This window comes from Hemiscyllium ocellatum, chromosome 1, assembly GCF_020745735.1.
Source record: "Hemiscyllium ocellatum isolate sHemOce1 chromosome 1, sHemOce1.pat.X.cur, whole genome shotgun sequence".
In the NCBI taxonomy this organism is placed as follows: domain Eukaryota; kingdom Metazoa; phylum Chordata; class Chondrichthyes; order Orectolobiformes; family Hemiscylliidae; genus Hemiscyllium; species Hemiscyllium ocellatum.
Genome location: NC_083401.1, coordinates 165175962 through 165195644, shown reverse-complemented (window position 1 = coordinate 165195644; position 19683 = coordinate 165175962). Strand labels below are relative to the sequence as shown.

Sequence of the window (19683 nt, the reverse complement as noted above, 5' to 3'; positions counted from 1 at the left end):
GAACAGCATCCCACCCAGACCCTATCCCTGTAACCCTGCACTTCCAATGGCTAACCTACCGAGCCTGCACATTCTGGGCGATTTAGCACGGCCAATCCACCTGACCTGCACGTCTTTGGACTGTGGGAGGAAACCGGAGCACCCGGAGGAAACCCACGCAGACACGGGGAGAACATGCAAACTGCAGGCACCCTAGGGTGGCATAGCCCACTGCGCTACATGTAGTGATGGCATTCTGGTCTCATCGCCCAGCGCGGATATCCTCATGTTTCTGCATCTCCACTGTAAACTAGCCCTGAGTCCCAGTTTGGGAACCACTGACTTATGAGGTACTGCCTCTCAGAATTGGCTGGGTGAAGGAGAGGAGCATATTTACGTCTCTGTGAAAGAGGGAAATGTGTCAGAATATCACTTGAACTGCAGGTTAAAAAAAGGCCGTGTTTCTCTGAATAAGGACAGGGAAGTGTTAATTGAGGAAGTTTTTTGGGGACGTGCTGGTGCCTCAGATACAAATGGAACCGTATAATCTTTTCAATAATACACTGAGATTAAAATCAACAGTTGTACAGACGAATGCTGTAAAATTGATTGGAATGTAACATTTCACAAGTTATGAATATTCCGGGGGACCATGAATACCCAAGGGGGTCAGGAGCAGTAAGGATAGCATTTCAAAGGGGCATCTGCAATTACAAATGTGTTGTTCACACTCTCAATATTTCACCAAGGTCACCATTTCCAGTTGCGTGCGTTCCCAGAGGATTCATCACATGACCATTGCCTCCAACTCTCCACCCAGTTAATAACCTTTTTTCCCATCTCCAATGTTTTTATAACTAAACAATGAAAGATTTCAAAGACAATGATAAACAAAACACCTTTTTCTTAACAACTTGTTTTTCTCCCCCAGTTGCTGGCAATGGTAACCCAATGATTCATCTTTGATTCCCAGAGACCTAAAACAATGCTGATAGATTGGTGAGCCTTAGTTTTACTGAGTAAAAAGTGAGGTCTGCAGATGCTGGAGGTCAGATTAGATTTACTGAGCCAAACAATGCAGGAAGGTTCCATGTTGGCCCTTAATCTTAATTCAGGCAGTGATGGGATCATTATACCTCATTGAGGGTTTTCCAGATAAAAGAAGGGGAGAAAGCTCGGTATTTCTTCACCTGTTTATCTTCCAGGAGGCTTACTTCTGGTTTGCTTTATCAACCACAAAGTCGGTTATCAAATGGTTTCCTCCCACAGTCCAAAGATGTGCGGGTCAGGTGAATCGGCCATGCTAAATTGCCCGTAGTGTTAGGTGAAGGGGTAAAGGTAGGGGTATGGGTGGGTTGTACTTCGGTGGGTCGGTGTGATCTTGTTGGGCTGAAGGGCCAGTTTCCACACTGTAAGTAATCTAATCTAAATCTCAACCACTACAGTCATGGAGATGTACAGCACGGAATCAGACCCTTCGGTCCAACTTGTCCATGCTGACCAGATATCCTATCCTAATCTGGTCCACTTGCTGTACCTGGCCCATATCCCTCCAAACCCTTCCTATTCATACACCCTTCCTATTCATGTACCCATCCAAATGCCTCTTAAATGTTGCAATTGTACCAGCCTCCACCACATCCTCTGGCAGCGCATTCCATATTCTTGGATAGTTATGCTATGATCTCTCCTGGATGTGTGCTAGTTGTGTAAGGGCAGAACTTAACTTTGAGACCCAAGATTCCAGACCCAGTGCATAGTGTTTGAAGCAGTAAACTGCCAGGACATAGAGACAGAGGGAGCATTTCTGCTGGAAGGCTCCCTCAGACAGGGAGGAGAAAGTGAGGACTGCAGATGCTGGAGACCAGAGTTGAAAAGTGTGGTGCTGGAAAAACACAGCAGGTCAGGCAGCATCCGAGGAGCAGGAGAATCAATGTTTCGGTTCTGGAGAAGGGCTTATGCCCGAAATGTTGATTCTCCTGCTCCTCGGATGCTGCCTGGCCTGCTGTGTTTTTCCAGCAACACATTTTTCAACCTCCTCAGACAGGTTGTTGGAGATTGTTCTAGCATTTAGAAAATTGAGAGGGAAGCTTATAGAAACATATAAATTAAGAAAATACAAAAGTTGGAAGCAGGGAGGTTGTTCCCCTGGATGGGAGAAACTAGAACTGGGGGGCACAGCCTTAAAATAAAGGGGAGCAGATTTCGGACTGAGTTGAGGAGGAACTACTTCACCCAAAGGGTCACGAAGCTGTGGAATTCTCTGCCCAGTGAAGCAGTTGAGGCTACGTCGTTGAATGTTTTTAAGAGAAAGATAGCTTTCTGAACAAAAAGGGAATTAAGGGTTTACGGTGTGCGGGTGGGTATGTGGTACAGAGTCCACGAGAAACCAGCCGTGATCTTATTGAATGACAGCGCAAGCTGGAGGGGCCAGATGGCCGACCCCTGCTCCTGTTCTTCATGTTCTTATATTTTTATGGAATAACACAGGGCTTAAAAAATAATTCTACTTGTTCACTAGAACAAATGTTACATTTTGAGTAAGAGAAGTATTGTTTTTAGCTCAATTTTAAAGAGGTTATAAAGAACCTTCCGTGAAGGGAGAGATGTTTAACAGAGTGGGCTCTATCCTGTAACTTATCCATTTGAGAAAGCCTCTCCATTGTTTAAATGTGGGAAGAGGTGGTTTGGTAAATGGAAAGAATTAAATTAATGATTGTGAATAAAGTGAAGTCATTAGCAGTGTGAAATTCTGATGTGAGGGAAAAGGGGAAATGTTGACTCAGAAAGTGAGTGGGGTCCTGTTGAATGTTTAAAGCTAACATTTTGAGACTAGACAGTGGTGAATCAATCGTCCAACTCACTCTCCAATCCCTTTGCTTCACCATTGAAGTAAGGTAGTCTTCCAGGTCCCTACTACTCACTTTGTTCGATGCCATGTGAGTCTGCCCAGACTGTTGTCATGGTGGTCTCCACTTGCAAATACACAAACACATCCTCTCCCGCAGCCAGCACGAGGCAGCAATCTGCCATGGGAAGTAAAGCTGTTTTTTCTTCCCTTTCCAAACACAAGTACTGACACCACTGAAGTGTCCACCCCCACGCACTCCCACTCTCTCCCTGCCCATTGCTGCCCTGCCTAAACAAATTTATCTCAGCACCATCCAAAATCTGCCAAACCACACAGGACGCTGTGTGCCTTTTGATCTGTATGGTTCAGAACTGCATCATGGAGACAATTTTCCCACTGACCCATGAAGTGGATTAGGATCCACTCTTGAAAAGATGTGATGAAAAAGCAAGAGAAAATGTCTTAACCAAACCATCAGTGTTTAATATTGAGCCTTAGTCCTGGGCATCACATCTCAGTCTTATTTTGGTCTTGAAAAAGGCTCAGCATAATGAGACAAAGATTAACAGCTACATGATGAGGACAGGTTGCATAGATAAGAGTTGTGTTTCTTTGAGAATGATGGATTTAATGGGGGTATAGTTTGATAGAATGGTCAGAGACAAACTATTTCTCCTGCTTGGGGGAATGATAGAACAAGGGAACGTGCACATGTAGTTAGAACTAACCTGTTCTGGAGTGATGTAGATTTACTATTTTCAGTTAAAAATCTGAACGTCACCAGCAGCTAATTTAAATAATCTAATTTAAATAATAGTCTAGATTAGAGTGGTGCTGGAAAAGCACAGCAGGTCAGGCAGCATCCAAGGAGCAGGATTCCTGATGAAGGGCTATTGCCCGAAATGTTGATGTTCCTGCTCCTCAGATGATGCCTGACCTGCTGTGCTTTTCCAGCACCACTCTAATCTAGACTCTGGTTTCCAGCATCTACAGTCCTTGTTTTAAATAATAGTCATCTCTGAAAATGGCAGATAGCTTTTCCGCTTTCCCCTTGTGGTAATCTCTATCACCTGAAATCACCACTGGAATGCATTTCCATTTTTGCACAGAGATGTTCTCCATGCAATCTCTTTGTGGTCTCTCAAAGGACCAGTATTGCTAATATCAGAATTTTTACTTTTGAAAGAAGCTTAATTTAGTTCCTTGTAATTAAAGTAACTACCATGTAGATGTGGGTGGCTGGGTGGACTGTCCCAACAAGTTCCTGTATATCTGTGACCTAGTACTGTTGTACAGGCAGCTTGTGGTATCAGAACAAACATTCATGGCCATGCAAAGCCCCATGGTGGCAAAGCTAACTGGAACCACCTGGCTGGGGGTTGGTGAATGATAACTTTTTAAGATTCACTCGCGGGAGATGCACATCACTGGATGGGCCAGCATTTATTGCCTGTCCCTAGTTGCCCCTTGAACCGCTGCAGTCCAGCTGCTGTGAGTAGACCCACAATGCCCTTAGGGGGGGAATTCCAGGATTTTGACCCAGTGACAGTGTTGGAACGGCAATAAATTTCCTAGTCATGATGTTGATTGGCTTGGAGGGGAAATTGCAGGTGGTGGGGTTCCTATACAGTTGCTGCCCTTGTCTTTCTAGTGGGAAGTGTTCATAGGTTTGGAAAGTGCTGTCTTATGATCTTTGGTGAATTTTTGCAGTACATCTTAGGTTAGATCGGATTGGATTCCCCACAGTGTAGGAACAGGTCATTTGGTCCAACAAGTCCACACCGACCCTCCAAAGAGCAACCTACCCAGCCCCATTCCCCTACCCTAATACCCTACATTTACCCATGACTAATGCACCTAACACTCTGGGCAATTTAGCATGGCCAATTCACCTGATCGGCACATCAATGGAGTGCAGGAGGAAACCAGAGCACCCAGAGGAAACCCACGCAGACACGGGGAGAATGTAGCTGGTACACGCTTCTGCTACTGAGCAGCAGTGGTGGAGGAAGTCACTGCTTATGGATGCAATGCCAATCAAGAGGGCTGCTTTGCCATGAATGGTATCAAGCTTCTTGAGTGTTGTTGGAGCCCATCCAGGCAAGTGGGGAATATTCCATCCCACTCCTGACTTGTGCCTTGTCGCTAACGGACAGCCTCTGACCTGCTCTTGCAGACACTGTGTTTATTGATGGGTTTCTGTTGGTGGTAATGCTAAGCATGTTGCTCGTGGGGGATTCAGTGGTGGTAACACCATTGAATGTCAAAGAGAAATTATTAGATTGTCTGTTTCGGAGGTGGTCATTGCCTGGCATTTGTGCTGTGCAAATGTTATTGTCACTTATCAGTCAACCTGGATATTGCCCAGATCTTGTTGCATTTTAACATGGACTGCCTCAGTATTGGAGGAGTTGTGGATATTGCTGAACATGGTGCAATCATCAGCAAAGATCCCCACCTCTGACCTTATGATGATTAGAAGGCCATTGATGAAGCAATTGAAGATAGTTGAGCCTAGGCTGCCACCCTGAGGAAATCCTTCAGAGATGTCCTGAATATGAGAATACCGACCTCCCACAATTATGACCATCTTCCTATGTGCCAGCTATGACTCCAACCAGTGGAGAGTTTGCCCCTGCTACTCACTGATTCTAATTTGGCAAGGACTACTTCACTAGAAGAAAGTGAGGATTGAGGCCTACACATGATGAAGGGTATAGACAGAGGGATAGATAAGCTTTTTCCCAGGGTGAGGGGTTCCATAATGAGAGGTCACATGTTCAAGGTGAGAGGAGAAACGTTTAAGGGGGATACATGCGGAAAGTACTTCACACAGAGGGTGGTAGGTGGTGGGAACACATTGCCAGCAGAGGTAGTAGAGGTAGACACAGTGGATTAATTTAAAATGCATCTGGACAGAAGCATGAGTAGATGGGGAGCACAGGGATACAGACGCTTAGGAATTGGGCGACAGGTTTCGACATGGATTTGGATCGGTTCAGGCTTGAAGAGCTCTTTGTTCTTTTTGTTCTTTGACTGCAGATGATGGAGATCAGAGTCAAAATATGTGGCGCTGCACTTGATGCTACACTCGGTCAAATTGCCCCTGGAATTCAGCTCCTTTTTCCATGTTTGCTTTCTCTTAATATTTTGATACAATAATACCTACGTGACAGTAATCAAAGCACCCGTTCCCTGGCCGGGAATCGAACCCAGGCCGTGGCGGTAAAAAGTGCCGAATCCTGACCACTAGACCACCAAGGAATGTTAATCAAAATATTAAGAGAAAGCAAACACTTGTCAATTTAACATTCCTTGATGGTCTAGTGGCCAGGATTCGGTGCTTTCACCGCCGCGGCCCGGGTTCGATTCCCGGTCAGGGAACGGGTGTTTTGATTACTGTCACGTAGAGAAAGCAAACATTTGTCAACATTCCTTTTGTCCATGTTTGACCCAAGGCTGTGATGAGGTCAGGAGCTGAGTGACCCTGGGGGAACCCAAACAGGAAGTCACTGAGCAGGTTATTGCTGAGCAGGTGCTGCTTGATAGCTCTGTTACTGACCCCTTCCATCATGTTACTGATGATGGAGAGGAGACTGATGGGACAGGAATTAGCCGGGTTGGGTTTGTTGCTTTTTATGTACAGGACATACCTGAGCAATTTTCCACATGGCTGTGTAGATGCCAGTGTTGTAACTGTACTGGAACAGCTTGGCTAGGGGAGCGGCAGGTTCTGGTGCACTAGGCTTCAGTATTATAGCTGGAATATTGACAGGGTGCATAGTCTTTGCAAGATCCAGTGCCTTCAACTGTTTCTTGATAACACGTGGAGTGAATCAAATTGGCTGAAGATTGGTATCTGTGATGCTGGGGACCACTGGAGGAGGCCGAAATGGATCATCCACCTGGCGTTTCTGGCTGAAGATTCCTGTGAAAGCTTCAGCCTTACCTTCTGCCCTGATGTGCTGTGCTCCTCCGTCACTGAGGGTGGGGATGTTTATGGAGCCTTCTCCTCCAGTGAGTTGTTTAATTGTCCCCCACCATTCACTACTAGATGTGGAAGGACTGCAGAGCTTAGACCCTGATCCATTGGTTGTGGGATCGCTTACCTCTGTCTGTCACTTACTGTTCATGCTGTTTGGTGACTTCACCAGGTTGACATCTCATTTTCAGGTATGTCCAATGCTGCCCCTGGCTTGCTCTCCTGCATTGAACCAGGATTGCCCCCCCCCCCCGGTTTGATGGTAATGGTTGAGTGGGGGATATGCCGGGCCATGAGGTTACAGATTGTGCTGGAGTACAGTTCTGCTGCTGTTGATGGCCCACAGCATCTCAGGGAAGCCCAGTCTTGAGCTGCTAGATTGGTTTGAAGTCTGTTAATTGTCAACAGTTCCTCCTCAGGAGGGAGAAGGGTATAATATTTGTCACACCTGAGCGAAGGATTTGATACACTTTGACGGAAACAGCAAGAACGATACCAGAAATGATTAGTTATATGGAGAAACTGGGGTTGTTCTCTTGAGAGCAGAGACGGTTAATGTAGATTATTCAAAATTAGTTGGAATTTAATTGCATACATACTGCCAAACTGTTACCACCTAACACCTGGAGGAGGAACACCTCATATTCCGCCTTGGGACCCTGCAACTGCGCGGGATCAACGTGGATTTCAACATTTTCCTCATTTCCCCTCCCCCCACATTATCCCAGTCTCAAGCCTCCAACTCGGCACCGCCCTCCGGACCCGTCCACCATCTTTCCCCATCTATCTGCTCCGCCCCTCCCCCACCTTCACCTACCTATCACATTCTCAGCTACCTTGCCCCAACCCCACCCCTGCTCCATTTATCTCTCAGTGCCCCCGTCCCATAAATCTCAGTCCTGTCGATTCTCCTGCTCCTCGGATGCTGCCTGACCTGCTGCGCTTTTCCAGCACTACATTCTCACTCTGATCTCCAGCATCTGCAGTCCTCACTTTCTCCATGGGGAGAAAGTGGTCCTATTGGCAGAAGATGTCTGACCAGAGGACACAGATTCAAGTTAAATGTTAAAATAATTGAGCGGGAGATGAGGAGATCCTTTCTGTGTAGACAATTTTATGATCTGGCATCATTGCCTGAAAATATGATGGAAACTTATTCAAAATTGATCTTCAGGAGAGATAGGGTAATCATTTGAAGAAGAAAAATGGAAAAGAACAAAACCATAGGACTAATTGGCTAGCTCTCATTAGGAGCTGGAACTAGTGTGCTAATTCAAAACGGTGGCACAGTAGCTCAGTGGTTAGCACTGCTGCCTCACAGCACCAGGGTCCCAGATTTAATTCCTGCCTCAGGCAACCATCTGTATAGAGTTTGCTCATTCTCCCCATGTCTGTGTGGGTTTGCTTCGATTTCCTCCCACAGTCCAAAGATAGAAAGGCTGCAGTAATGGGTACAGTGGATTCTTTCTTGATTATATATTTTTTGGAGATAGGTTTCTTGATTAAACTTAAAATATAAGCCATAGCTATTAATTTAACCTGGGGCAGTGTTTTGTAGAGGAATTAGACTGTTATTTTCTGGGTCTGTAGATTGTGAAGGAGCAAAAGTGGCCTTTGCAGTGATATGTACTTCTTGTCAGGTGTGGGAGTTTAAAGAGAGTTTAAGGGTTATTGCAGATTATATCTGTCATAAATGTTGTTGGATGCAAATCTTATCAGTGGATCAGTTGGAGAGACAGATAGAAGCGATGAGGAATTTGCAACAGCAACAGTACGTGATGGATGGCAGTTATAGGAAGGGGGGAAGGTCTCAGATACAGTCACATAGATGGGTTAACTCCAGGAAGGGTGAGAGAGGTCGGCACCTAGGGCAGGAGTCTTCTGTGGATATTCCCATTTCAAACAGGTATGCTGTTTTGGAAAATGTAGGGGGTGATGGATTCTCAGGGGAATGTAGCACGAACAGCTAGGTTTCTGGTATTGAGACTGGCTCTAATGCAATGAGGGGTACCTCGGGTTCCAAGAGATCAATTGTGTTAGGGGATTCTGTAGTCAGAGGTACAGACAGATGTTTCTGTGGCCAGCAGAGAAAAAGCAGAATGGTGTGTTGTTTCCCTAGTGCCAGGATCAAGGATGTCTCAGAGAGGGTGCAGAATGTTCTCACAGGGGAGAGGGGTCAGCAAGAGGTCATTGTACACATTGGAACCAATGATAAAGGAAGGGAAAAGGTTGACACTCTGAAGGGAGATTACAGAGAGTTGGGCAGGAATTTAAAAAGGAGGTCCTCAAGGGTAGTAATATCTGGATTACTCCCAGTGCTATGAGCTAGTGAGGGCAGGAATAGGAGGATCGAGCAGATGAATGTGTGGCTGAGGAGCTGGTGTATGGGAGAAGGATTCACATTTTTGGACCATTGGAATCTCTTTTGGGGTAGAAGTGACCTGTACAAGAACGGATTGCACCTAAATTGGAAGGGGACTAATGTACTGGCAGGGAAATTTGCTAGAGCTGCTCAGGAGGATTTAAACTAGTAAGGTGAGGGAGTGGGACCCAGGGAGATAGTGAGGAAAGAGATCACTCTGAGACGGGTACAGTTGAGAACAGAAGTGAGTCAAACAATCAGGGCAGGCAGGGACAAGGTGGGACTAATAAATTAAACTGCATTTATTTCAATGCAAGGGGCCTAACAGGGAAGGCAGAGGAACTCAGGGCATGGTTAGGAACATGGGACTGGGATATCATAGCAATTACAGAAACATGGCTCAGGGATGGGCAGGACTGGCAGCTTAATGTTCCAGGACACAAATGCTACAGGAAGGATAGAAAGGGAGGCAAGAGAGGAGGGGGAGTGACATTTTTGATAAGGGATAGCATTACAGCTGTGCTGAGGGAGCATATTCCCGGAAATACATCCAGGGACGTTATTTGGGTGGAACTGAGAAATAAGAAAAGGATGATCACCTTATTGAGATTGTTTTATAGACCCCTAATAGTCAGAGGGAAATTGAGAAACAAACTTGTAAGGACATCTCAGCTATCTGTAAGAATAATAGAGTAATTATGGTAGGGGATTTTAACTTTCCAAACATCGACTGGCACTGCTGTAGTGTTAAAGGGTTAGATGGAAAGGAATTTGTTAAGTGTGTACAAGACAATTTTCTGATTCAGTATGTGGATGTACCTACTAGAGAAGGTGCAAAACTTGACCTACTCTTGGGAAATAAGGCAGGGCAGGTGACTGAGGTGTCAGTGGGGCAGCACTTTGGGGTCAGCGACCATAATTCTATTCGTTTTAAAATAGTGATGGAAAAGGATAGACCAGATCTAAAAGTTGAAGTTCTAAATTGGAGAAAGGCCAATTTTGACGCTATTAGGCAAGAACTTTCAAAAGCTGATTGGGGGCAGATGTTCGCAGGTAAAGGGACGGCTGGAAAATGGGAAGCCTTCAGAAATGAGATAACAAGAATCCAGAGAAAGTATATTCCTGTCAGGGTGAAAGGGAAGGCTGGTAGGTGTAGGGAATGCTGGATGACTAAAGAAATTGAGGGTTTGGTTAAGAAAAAGAAGGAAGCATATGTCAGGTATAGACAGGATAGATCGAGTGAATCCTTAGAAGAGTATAAAGGAAGTAGAAGTATACTTAAGAGGGAAATCAGGAGGGCAAAAAGGGGACATGAGATAGCTTTGGCAAATAGAATTAAGGAGAATCCAAAGGGTTTTTACAAATATATTAAGGACAAAGGGATAACTAGGGAGAGAATAGGGCCCCTCAAAGATCAGCAAGGCAGCCTTTGTGTGGCGCCACAGAAAATGGGGGAGATACTAAATGAATATTTTGCATCAGTATTTACTGTGGAAAAGGACATGGAAGATATAGACTGTAGGGAAATAGATGGTGACATCTTCCAAAATGTCCATGTTACAGAGAAGGAAGGGCAGGATGTCTTGAAATGGGTAAAGGTGGATAAATCCCCAGGACCTGATAAGCTGTACCTGAGAACTCTGTGGGAAGCTAGAGAAGTGGGCCTCTTGCTGAGATATTTGTATCATCGATAGTCACAGGTGAGGTGCTGGAAGCCTGGAGGTTGGCAAATGTGGTGCCAGTGTTTAAGAAGGGTGGTAAAGACAAGCCAGGGAACTATAGACCAGTGAGCCTGACCTCAGTGGTGGGCAAGGTGTTGGAGGGAATCCTGAGGGACAGGATGTACATGTATTTGGAAAGGCAAGGGCTGATTAGGGATAGTCAACATGGCTTTGTGTGTGGGAAATCATGTCTCACAAACTTGATTGAGTTTTTTGAAGAAGTAACAAAGATGATTGATGAGGGCAGAGTGGTAGATGTGATCTATATGGACTTCAGTAAGGCATTTGACAAGGTTCCACATAGGAGACTGATTAGCAAGGTTAGATCTCATGGAATACAGGGAGAACTAGCCATTTGGATACAGAACTGGCTCAAAGGTAGAAGACAGGTGGTGGTGGAGGGTTGTTTTTCAGACTGGAGGCCTGTGACCAGTGGAGTGCCACAAGGATTGGTGCTGGACCCTCTACTTTTTGTCATTTACATAAATGATTTGGATGCGAGCATAAGAGGTACAGTTAGTAAGTTTGCAGATGACACCAAAATTGGAGGTGTAGTGGACAGCGAAGAGGGTTACCTCAAATTACAACAGGATCTGGACCAGATGGGCAAATGGGCTGAGAAGTGGCAGATGGAGTTTAATTCAGATAAATGCGAGGTGCTGCATTTTGGGAAAGCAAATCTTAGCAGGACTTATACACTTAATGATAAGGTCCTAGGAAGTGTTACTGAACAAAGAGACCTTGGAGTGCAGGTTCATAGCTCCTTGAAAGTGGAGTTTCAGGTAGATAGGATAGTGAACAAGGTGTTTGGTATGCTTTCCTTTATTGGTCAGAGTAATGAGTACAGGAGTTGGGAGGTCATGTTGCGGCTGTACAGGACATTGGTTAGGCCACTGTTGGAATATTGCGTGCAATTCTGGTCTCCTTCCTATTGGAAAGATATTGTGAAACTTGAAAGGGTTCAGAAAAGATTTACAAGGATGTTGCCAGAGTTGGAGGATCTGAGCTACAGGGAGAGGCTGAACAGGCTGGGGCTGTTTTCCCTGGAGCATCAGAGGCTGAGGGGTGACCTCTTAGAGGTTTACAAAATTATGAGGGGCATGGATAGGGTAAATAGGCTTTTCCTGGGTCGAGGAGTGCAGAACTAGAGGGCATAGGTTTAGGGTGAGAGGGGAACAATATAAAAGAGACCTAAGGGGCAACTTTTTCACGCAGAGGGTGGTGTGTGTATGGAATGAGCTGCCAGAGGATGTGGTGGAGGCTGGTACAATGACAACATTTAAGAGGCATTTGGATGGGTATATAAATAGGAAGGGTTTGGAGGGATATGGGCCGGGTGCTGGCAGGTGGGACTAGATTGGGTTGGGATATTTGGTCGGCATGGATGGGTTGGACTGAAGGGTCTGTTTCCATACTGTACATCTCTATGACTCTATGACTCTATGTGCTGATCAAGTGGATTGGCCATGCTAAATTGATCATAGTTTTCAGGAATGTGTAGGCTGGGTACGTTAGTCAGGGGAAATGTAAAGTAATAGGGTAGGGGAATGTGTCTGGGTGGGTAACTCAATGTGAACTTGTTGGGCCAAATGGCCTGTTTCCACACTGCAGGGAATCTATGATATAATTCCAGGAATAGTTCACTCAACCCTTCAACCTGCTTCAACATTCAAAATGATCATGGCCAATCCTTTATCTTAATACCACATTCCCGTTTTCTCCTCCTACTCTTGATGTTTTTCAAATCTAAACCTTGCATATGTTCAGTGACCCAGCCTCCACAGCCTTGTGTGTTAGTGAGTTCCACAGTAAATGAAAAAAGTTTCCTTATTTCAGAACTAACTGGCCTACCCTGTATCCCAGGACAGCGTCCCTTGCTCTGAGACTCCAAAACCAGGGGAAACATTCTTCCTGTATCTCGTCTGCCTAGCTCTGTTAAATATTCTGAATGAATATAGGCCTAATTAAACCAATCTCTCCTCATCTGACAAACCTGCATCCCTGGTGCAGCCCCATGAATCTTTGCTGCCCTCCTACTGTGTGACCAGATTCTATTTTATAATTCTTTAATAAAACACATTCCAGAACAAAGAAAGGTTGATATTTTGGGTGAAATGGAGTTGGGCTTTGTGTCCAGCAGTTCTGCCCGTCACTAACCCCATCAAAGTTCACGGGGTTAAGAGTATTATGCATGGAATGGAGGGTATGTGGACCATTACAAACTTATCTAAAGTGACGGTCATATTTACATTTCTGCCTCACACTCCCCTGCCTCAGCCCTGCTTTAGAATCGGGAAAATCACAGCAGAACTGTGAAACCAGGCAGGCATTCTCTAGAAGAGTTGAGACTTGCTCTAGGTTCATGCACAGCACAAACAAAATTTTTCTTTTACTTCTCCGATTCATTTCAACAGGTTATTCATCACAAAAAAATGAAACCACCACATCAATGATTCATGCAACCCAGCCAGCTCCATCAGGAAAAGACAGATTTGTTCCATTATCGACAGCAATCACACATCATGGTCTCTGTACTAACAACAGCCTCACATTACCAGTGAGTAATCAAGCATCAGCAACTGTTCCACAGAACACACCTACAAGGAGATTTCTGGAAGCTTTCCACAAAGGGAATGCTGCAAGCAGCAAAACCACCGATGAACACCTGTGGAATTCTACATCTCCATCGGTCTCCCCGCCAGCTACTAAAAATATTGCAAAGACGCCCCTGGAGAACAACAAAGTAATTTTGATGATTGTGCTTCCAATTCTGGGTCTTGCTTTGGTTGGTTTAGTGATAGCCTTCCTGATAAATCATACTCATGAGAAAAAACAACGTAAGCAATAACGTTTTGTTTTATTGATTTGCTGAACCAAACTTAATGCAAAATAGTGTGATATTTAAATGAGGAAATAGCACACAGCCGAAAGGAAATGATTGGTCTGTAAAGGTGGAAATGTTGTTATTCTTGAAGTAGCATCGTTCTCGGTTTGTTTTGGGGGCACAATAGGGGTCAGTGATTTTACTTCCCAGTGACCCAGCCAAGCAGCCACACTGACCCCGTCCATTCCCAATCCCAAATGTTTGGTTAAAATTATCCCCCAGTGTCATGGATTCATACAGCCTTTCAACCCAACTCGTCCATGCCAACCACATTTCCTGAACTGAACTAACCCCATTTGCCTGCATTTAGCCCATATCCCTCTAAATCTTCCCAATGCATTTACCTGTCCAAGTGTCTTTTCAGTGTTTGTAATTGAGCCTGAGTCTATCACTTCCTCTGGCAGCTTGTTCCATTCATGCTTCAGTTCCTGTGTGAAAAAGTCACCCTTCATGTCACTTTTAAACCTTTCCCCTCTCAACTTATGCCCTGTAGTTTTGGACTCCCCCATCCTGGTGAAAAGATTTTGATTACTCATTCTATCCATGCCTCACTCATCATTTTATGAAGCTGTATAATACAGACACTGGGAATCTGAACAAGTTGAATGCTGGGGTAGAGTTGCTACCTTACCTCTATCACTCCTTCTACCTGCTCCTGCTGCAAGCAATGTCCTGGGAGGTCCATTCAAATGAATGAACAAATCCTCTTGGTTTGGAATGCCTATTTGTTTGAACCAACTTAGTTGATGAATCTTTATTTGGAAAGGAATTTTGAAACTTCATGCTTACATTGACTGTAATAACTTTTCCTTTGTAGTTGCATTGTCCCTATAATTACACATAAACCTCATTTTAACCAGAAGGTAACAGTGAGAGATGGGCCAACAGTATGAGCTGCAGGCTCATCAACTTTAAATTGTCCCAGGGCCTTTTCCTTCCCAACCTTTGGTGCCAACTTCACCAAATGAACCAACAAAAGAATTGGGCCAGGAATCTATGGTAATCATTCTTGATGTTTTTCAGACAATATTCAGTTGGAGACTGGGAAGGGCTTTAGACTTCACTTGTAGTGGTCAGAATAACACTGCTGCTCCATCTGACCGAACAAACTTTAAAAACGAGATCAATTGCTCCTGTTTTTTTTCGGGCCCCTGTTCTGTGCCGGCTACTTCACACCAATTACTTTATTGAGGCTGCCCCGGATGCCAACAAAGCAATTCCTAGTCATGTTGGGACGACAGCAGCAGATTTCAACTCCTGAGTTTGAGAGTGGCCCATGTTTGCCTGCTGAGGTATTTGCTGATTAGCAAGAGTGTGGATAGTGCAGCAGAAAGGTGCATGATCTGGAATAATAGGCTCAATGGGCCGAATGGCCTCCTGCTGCTCCTTTGTTTCCTAATTCCTTTGTTTTGATGCCTCTGTTAAAAAGGTGCAGAGCATGCGAGTGAGGATCAAGTGGGTAAGTCTCTGCAGAAACTGCACTATATTGGTTTCTTTGTAGCCTGTGATGGCTTGAACTGAAGACTGTATAATTCTAAATAACAGTTGAAAGACTGAACTCATTGCAACAAGAACTGTTAAGATTTTTTTCAAATCTCTAAGGATGCTGTTCTTTATATCCATTCATAGAATATACAATACTTGGTAAATATTACACAATTCCCAATTATTTAGTGCAGTCAGAAAAGAACAACTCATTATGGGATGTTCTCAAGGGGGATTAACAGTGAAATATATAACAAGCTCTTGATAAAGAGAAACCTGGTCTTCAGTGGCCAATCTGTCACAGATCCTTATTTATTGAGAAAGATTTGAATTAACAATCCCCACGGTTTGCCAAATGCGACTTTTTGTTCTGGCCAGTTTTCAAGGTATGTTTTTCTCTCTCTGATCAAACAACTTGGTGTCTTCAAAGCAGTTGTACATTTAGGAGGCGTGTTTCTGGGTAATCAGGAGACCAAGAACTGCACTTCATCAGTATGTTAATGAAGACACAATTCCTCGGATAAATGAGAATATACATTTTGGAATTGTTCCTTAAAAGTATCAATGGCTAATCTGAATCGACACAAATTCTGGAATGTTCTTCAAGCTGTTATGAACTGTTTGAAGAACCAACTCAGTGTCGTTTCCTCATTACATTGCTTCCCAGCAGAGAGGAATTTTAATCAGACTGCGATGGATTTGTACCCAAGTGAAATGGCAGTGTAGTCACTCAGTATTACCTACAGCTCTCATCCTTTTAAAAACACAACACAAAAATCATCTAATTCGAAACTAATTGGAATAAATCAGTCATATCCTAAGGTATTCTTGCATAGCTGTTTGCAACTATGGCTAACTCAGAATCTGGGATTTAAAAAAAAATTCAGGATGTGATGTATCATTGGCTAGGCCAATATATATTGTCCATCCTTAAGTACCCTAAGGAGGGTATGTGTAAGAGGTCCTTTTTGACTCCCTCCAGGCCCTGGGAGAGGTAGTGCTCTAATAGTGCTGTTAAGGAAGTTAGCACCAGGAATTTAACATAGTGACACCAAAGAAATGGTGACCTGATTGGATGTGAGGATGGTGTGTGGATGGCAGGGGAGTTTGTGCCACTTCCAGGCTTCTACTTCCCTGGTGCTCTGGGTGGCAGAGGTTGCTGACTTGGAAAGTGCTATCAACAGACCCTTGGCGCATTACTGCCATGCACCTTGTCCACAGTACACACTGCTGACTCTGCGTGATAGTGGGTGGAGGGAGTGAAGTTTCCTGCTGGTGGGTGTGGTGCCAATCAAGTGGGCTGCTTTGTCCTGAAGAAGGGCTTATGCCCGAAACGTCGATTCCCCTGCTTGTTGGATGCTGCCTGACCTGCTGCGCTTTTCCAGCAACACATTTTCAGCTTTGTCCTGGATGGTGTCAAGTTATTTGAGTGTTGCTCGAGCTGCACTCATCCAGGCAAGTGGGGGAGTATTCCATCACACTCCTGACTTGTGTTGTGTGAGCAAGAACTGGGGAGACAGGAGATTTGTTACATTGTGAGTCATAGAGTCATGGAGTCATACAGCACAGAAACAGACCCCTTGGTCTATGCCAGCCATAATCTCAAACTAAACTAGTCCCACCTGGCTCATAACACTCCAACATCCCTTATTCATGTACCCACCCAACCATCGTTTACATGTTATAACTGCATCCGTGTCCACCACTTCCTCTGGAAGTTCACTCCACACATGAACCACTCTCTCTGTGTCAAAAAAGGTGCTCCTCGTGTCTTTTTAAAACCTTTCTCCTCTCATCTCAAAAGTGTGATCTCTAGTCTTGAAATCCCACAGCCTAGGGAGAAGACCCCTGCCACTCACCTTATCTATACACCTCATGATTTTATAAACCTCTATAAGGTCACCTCTCAAACTTCTATGCTTCAGTGAAAGGAGTCCCAGCCTGTCCAGCCTCTCCTTATAATTCAATCCCTCCATTCCTAGAAACTTCCTGGTAAATCTCTCCAGCTTCATAATATCCCTCCTACAACTGGGTGACCAGAACTGGACACAGTATTCCAGAACAGGCCTCACCAATGTCCTGTACAACCACAAGATTACGTGCCAATCCTATTCTCAAAGGACTGAGCAAGGAAGGCGAACGTGTGCCAGAATGCCTTTTTGACCACTTGGCACTGAATTCCAGGCCTCTGTCCTGCTGTTGTAGCCACAGTAGTTACATGGCCTGCCTGATTCTGTTTCTGGTCAATTGTGACCAATGCCATTGAATGTCAAGATGAAATGGTTGGATTCTCTCTCGTTCGAGATAGTCATTGCTTGCCGCTTGTATGATATGAATGTAATTTGTTAGTCCAAGCTTAGATTAGATTAGATTAGATTCCCTACTGTGTGGAAACAGGCCCTTCGGTCCAACAACTCCACACCGACCCACCGAAGAGTAACCCACCCAGACCCATTTCCCTCTGACTGATGCTCCTAACACTAGGGGCAATTTAGCATGGCCAGTTCACCTGAACTGTACATTTTTTGGACTGTGGGAGGAAACCGGAGCACCCGGAGGAAACTCACACAGACACGGGGAGAATGTGCAAACTCCACACAGACAGTTTCCCCAAGGCTGGAATCGATACGAGGACCCTGTCCAGATCTTGTTGTATTTGAACATGAAGTGCTTCGGTATCTGATAAGTCATGAATGGTGCAAACATTCCCAAATCTGACCTCATGATGGAGGGAAGGTCATTGACAAAACAGCTGAAGATGGTTTGGCTTAGGACACTACCCTGAGGAACTCCTGTAGTGACGTACTTGGGCTGAGATAATTGATGTCCAACAACCACACCACCTTCCTCTGTGTTAGATATTTAAATCTATTGTTCATAAAACACAGAAAGAAATTCAATGTGCTTTGAACACAAACACGAAACAGTGGGATGTGAAGGTCTTTTTCAGATTTCCAACCTGACCTGCTTATCATCCACCCGTCATACTCAGCTTGCTACTTAAAGCACTCCAGCACAAGTACTTCTCTTTGCGAACGTGTTGATGCTGGTTTCCAATCTGAAAGTGGGCCTGTTAAGAATATCATTACTGATAGGGTGCGTCACCCACTGAAACATGTAATAATAATGAACTTTAATGGGTGGAAATTCTGATGCACTGGTGCATGAATCCTCATATATGCATTCCTAATGACTGCACTTCTGTCAATGCAGAAGTGAAAAATTATTTTCAACCCATTTTTAGACATGAATTTTCATTTCATTTGAAGGAATTTGTCCTTTGTAGTCTCCATTACTCAAAGGCACAGTTTCTGACGGAGATATAACTCTCTCACTGCTTGCCTTCCTTGCCTACCTCTCAGTAATGGCTGAGCAGGAAGATCATGTCAGCAGATGGGTGGTTGGGTCAGTGATGCTGAAATCATCTCACACCAGCGTCAAACGCTGGATTTCAACCACACAGGGGAGGCAAGGGCTCAGAAAAGGGGCAGCTTACATCTCCCCTTGGCAACCTGCTCCAGTTTGTGGCTATTTTAATTCAGGATCTGCGAGAGGCTGTCCCTGTGGAAGGTGAGGGCCCTATCCCAGAGCAGAAGCGCTGGCCTGATTTAATCTGCAGTCACATCCAGACACAGAGCCACCACATAAACCTGCAGTGGACAGGACTGGGGCCAAAATAAAACCCAGCAGAAGTCAGCATTTGTATATTTAATGGTTTCCCTGAGTGCTGTGCAAAGGAAGGTGTGCCAGCAACACATTGACTTCTGCAGAAGGGTTTTGAGTGACCTCGATGTGTTTTTTTTAAGTATTTCTTTAAGTGAAGTGGCCAGTTAGGTTTTCAGAAATGAACACTACCACATTTATGGGCTGGTTACCTCAGCAGCAGAACCACTCCAACAATCCCAAAACATCTTCACAATCTGAGACATCCTGGGGGAACACAGGGGATGAGACCTTATGGGACAGGCAAGTTACAACCTCAGAAAAAGAGTACTCTGCCAAGTCTAACTTCATAGGGTACAAAATCATCAAAAGAAAAATTAATGATTCAGTTTAGGAAGAAAACACGTTAAGTTCGTTTTCAACCAGTCAGTGTCTATATAAATCAGGTTGAGATCCTGAGAATACCTGTAATAATGGAACTGGTTTCTGCTTTGATTTCATTTGGAAGTTAACCTTTGACCTAGGTGTCAATGATCTGCCAGTAACAGGAGGTAAGAATAAGGTCAATGCCAGGTGGTAGTGGTAACTCTGGGCTAGAAGAGTTCAGCTTCAAGTCTCACTCTAGGGTTTAAACAGAGAAATCAAAACTGAAGGAGTGCCACACTGTTGGGAGTGTTCTATGGTTCGAGATGGCTGTTTTTTGTCAGAGAAGTTAAACTGGGTGTCTGTACGGTGGATATAAGAGATTTAATGTCG

At 44.5% G+C, this 19683-nt stretch overlaps 1 protein-coding gene and 1 non-coding gene across 5 annotated transcripts in view; both read left to right on the top strand.

Annotated features, from left to right (window-relative positions):
- LOC132820735 (transmembrane protein 154-like) overlaps positions 1 to 19683 on the top strand; it is a 69166-nt gene that overhangs the window by 10650 nt on the left and 38833 nt on the right. For 3 of the 4 annotated variants that reach the window (XM_060833017.1, XM_060833008.1, XM_060833035.1), the window contains exons 2-3: positions 13310 to 13732; positions 15209 to 15238. In XM_060833017.1, coding sequence (XP_060689000.1) covers positions 13310 to 13732; positions 15209 to 15238 — 453 coding nt within the window. The remainder of the gene's footprint in view (positions 1 to 13309; positions 13733 to 15208; positions 15239 to 19683) is intronic. The other variant, XM_060833026.1, reaches the window with a different exon arrangement.
- trnae-uuc (transfer RNA glutamic acid (anticodon UUC)) lies at positions 6143 to 6214 on the top strand. Its single transcript has one exon. It is a non-coding gene; the product is annotated as a tRNA-Glu (tRNA).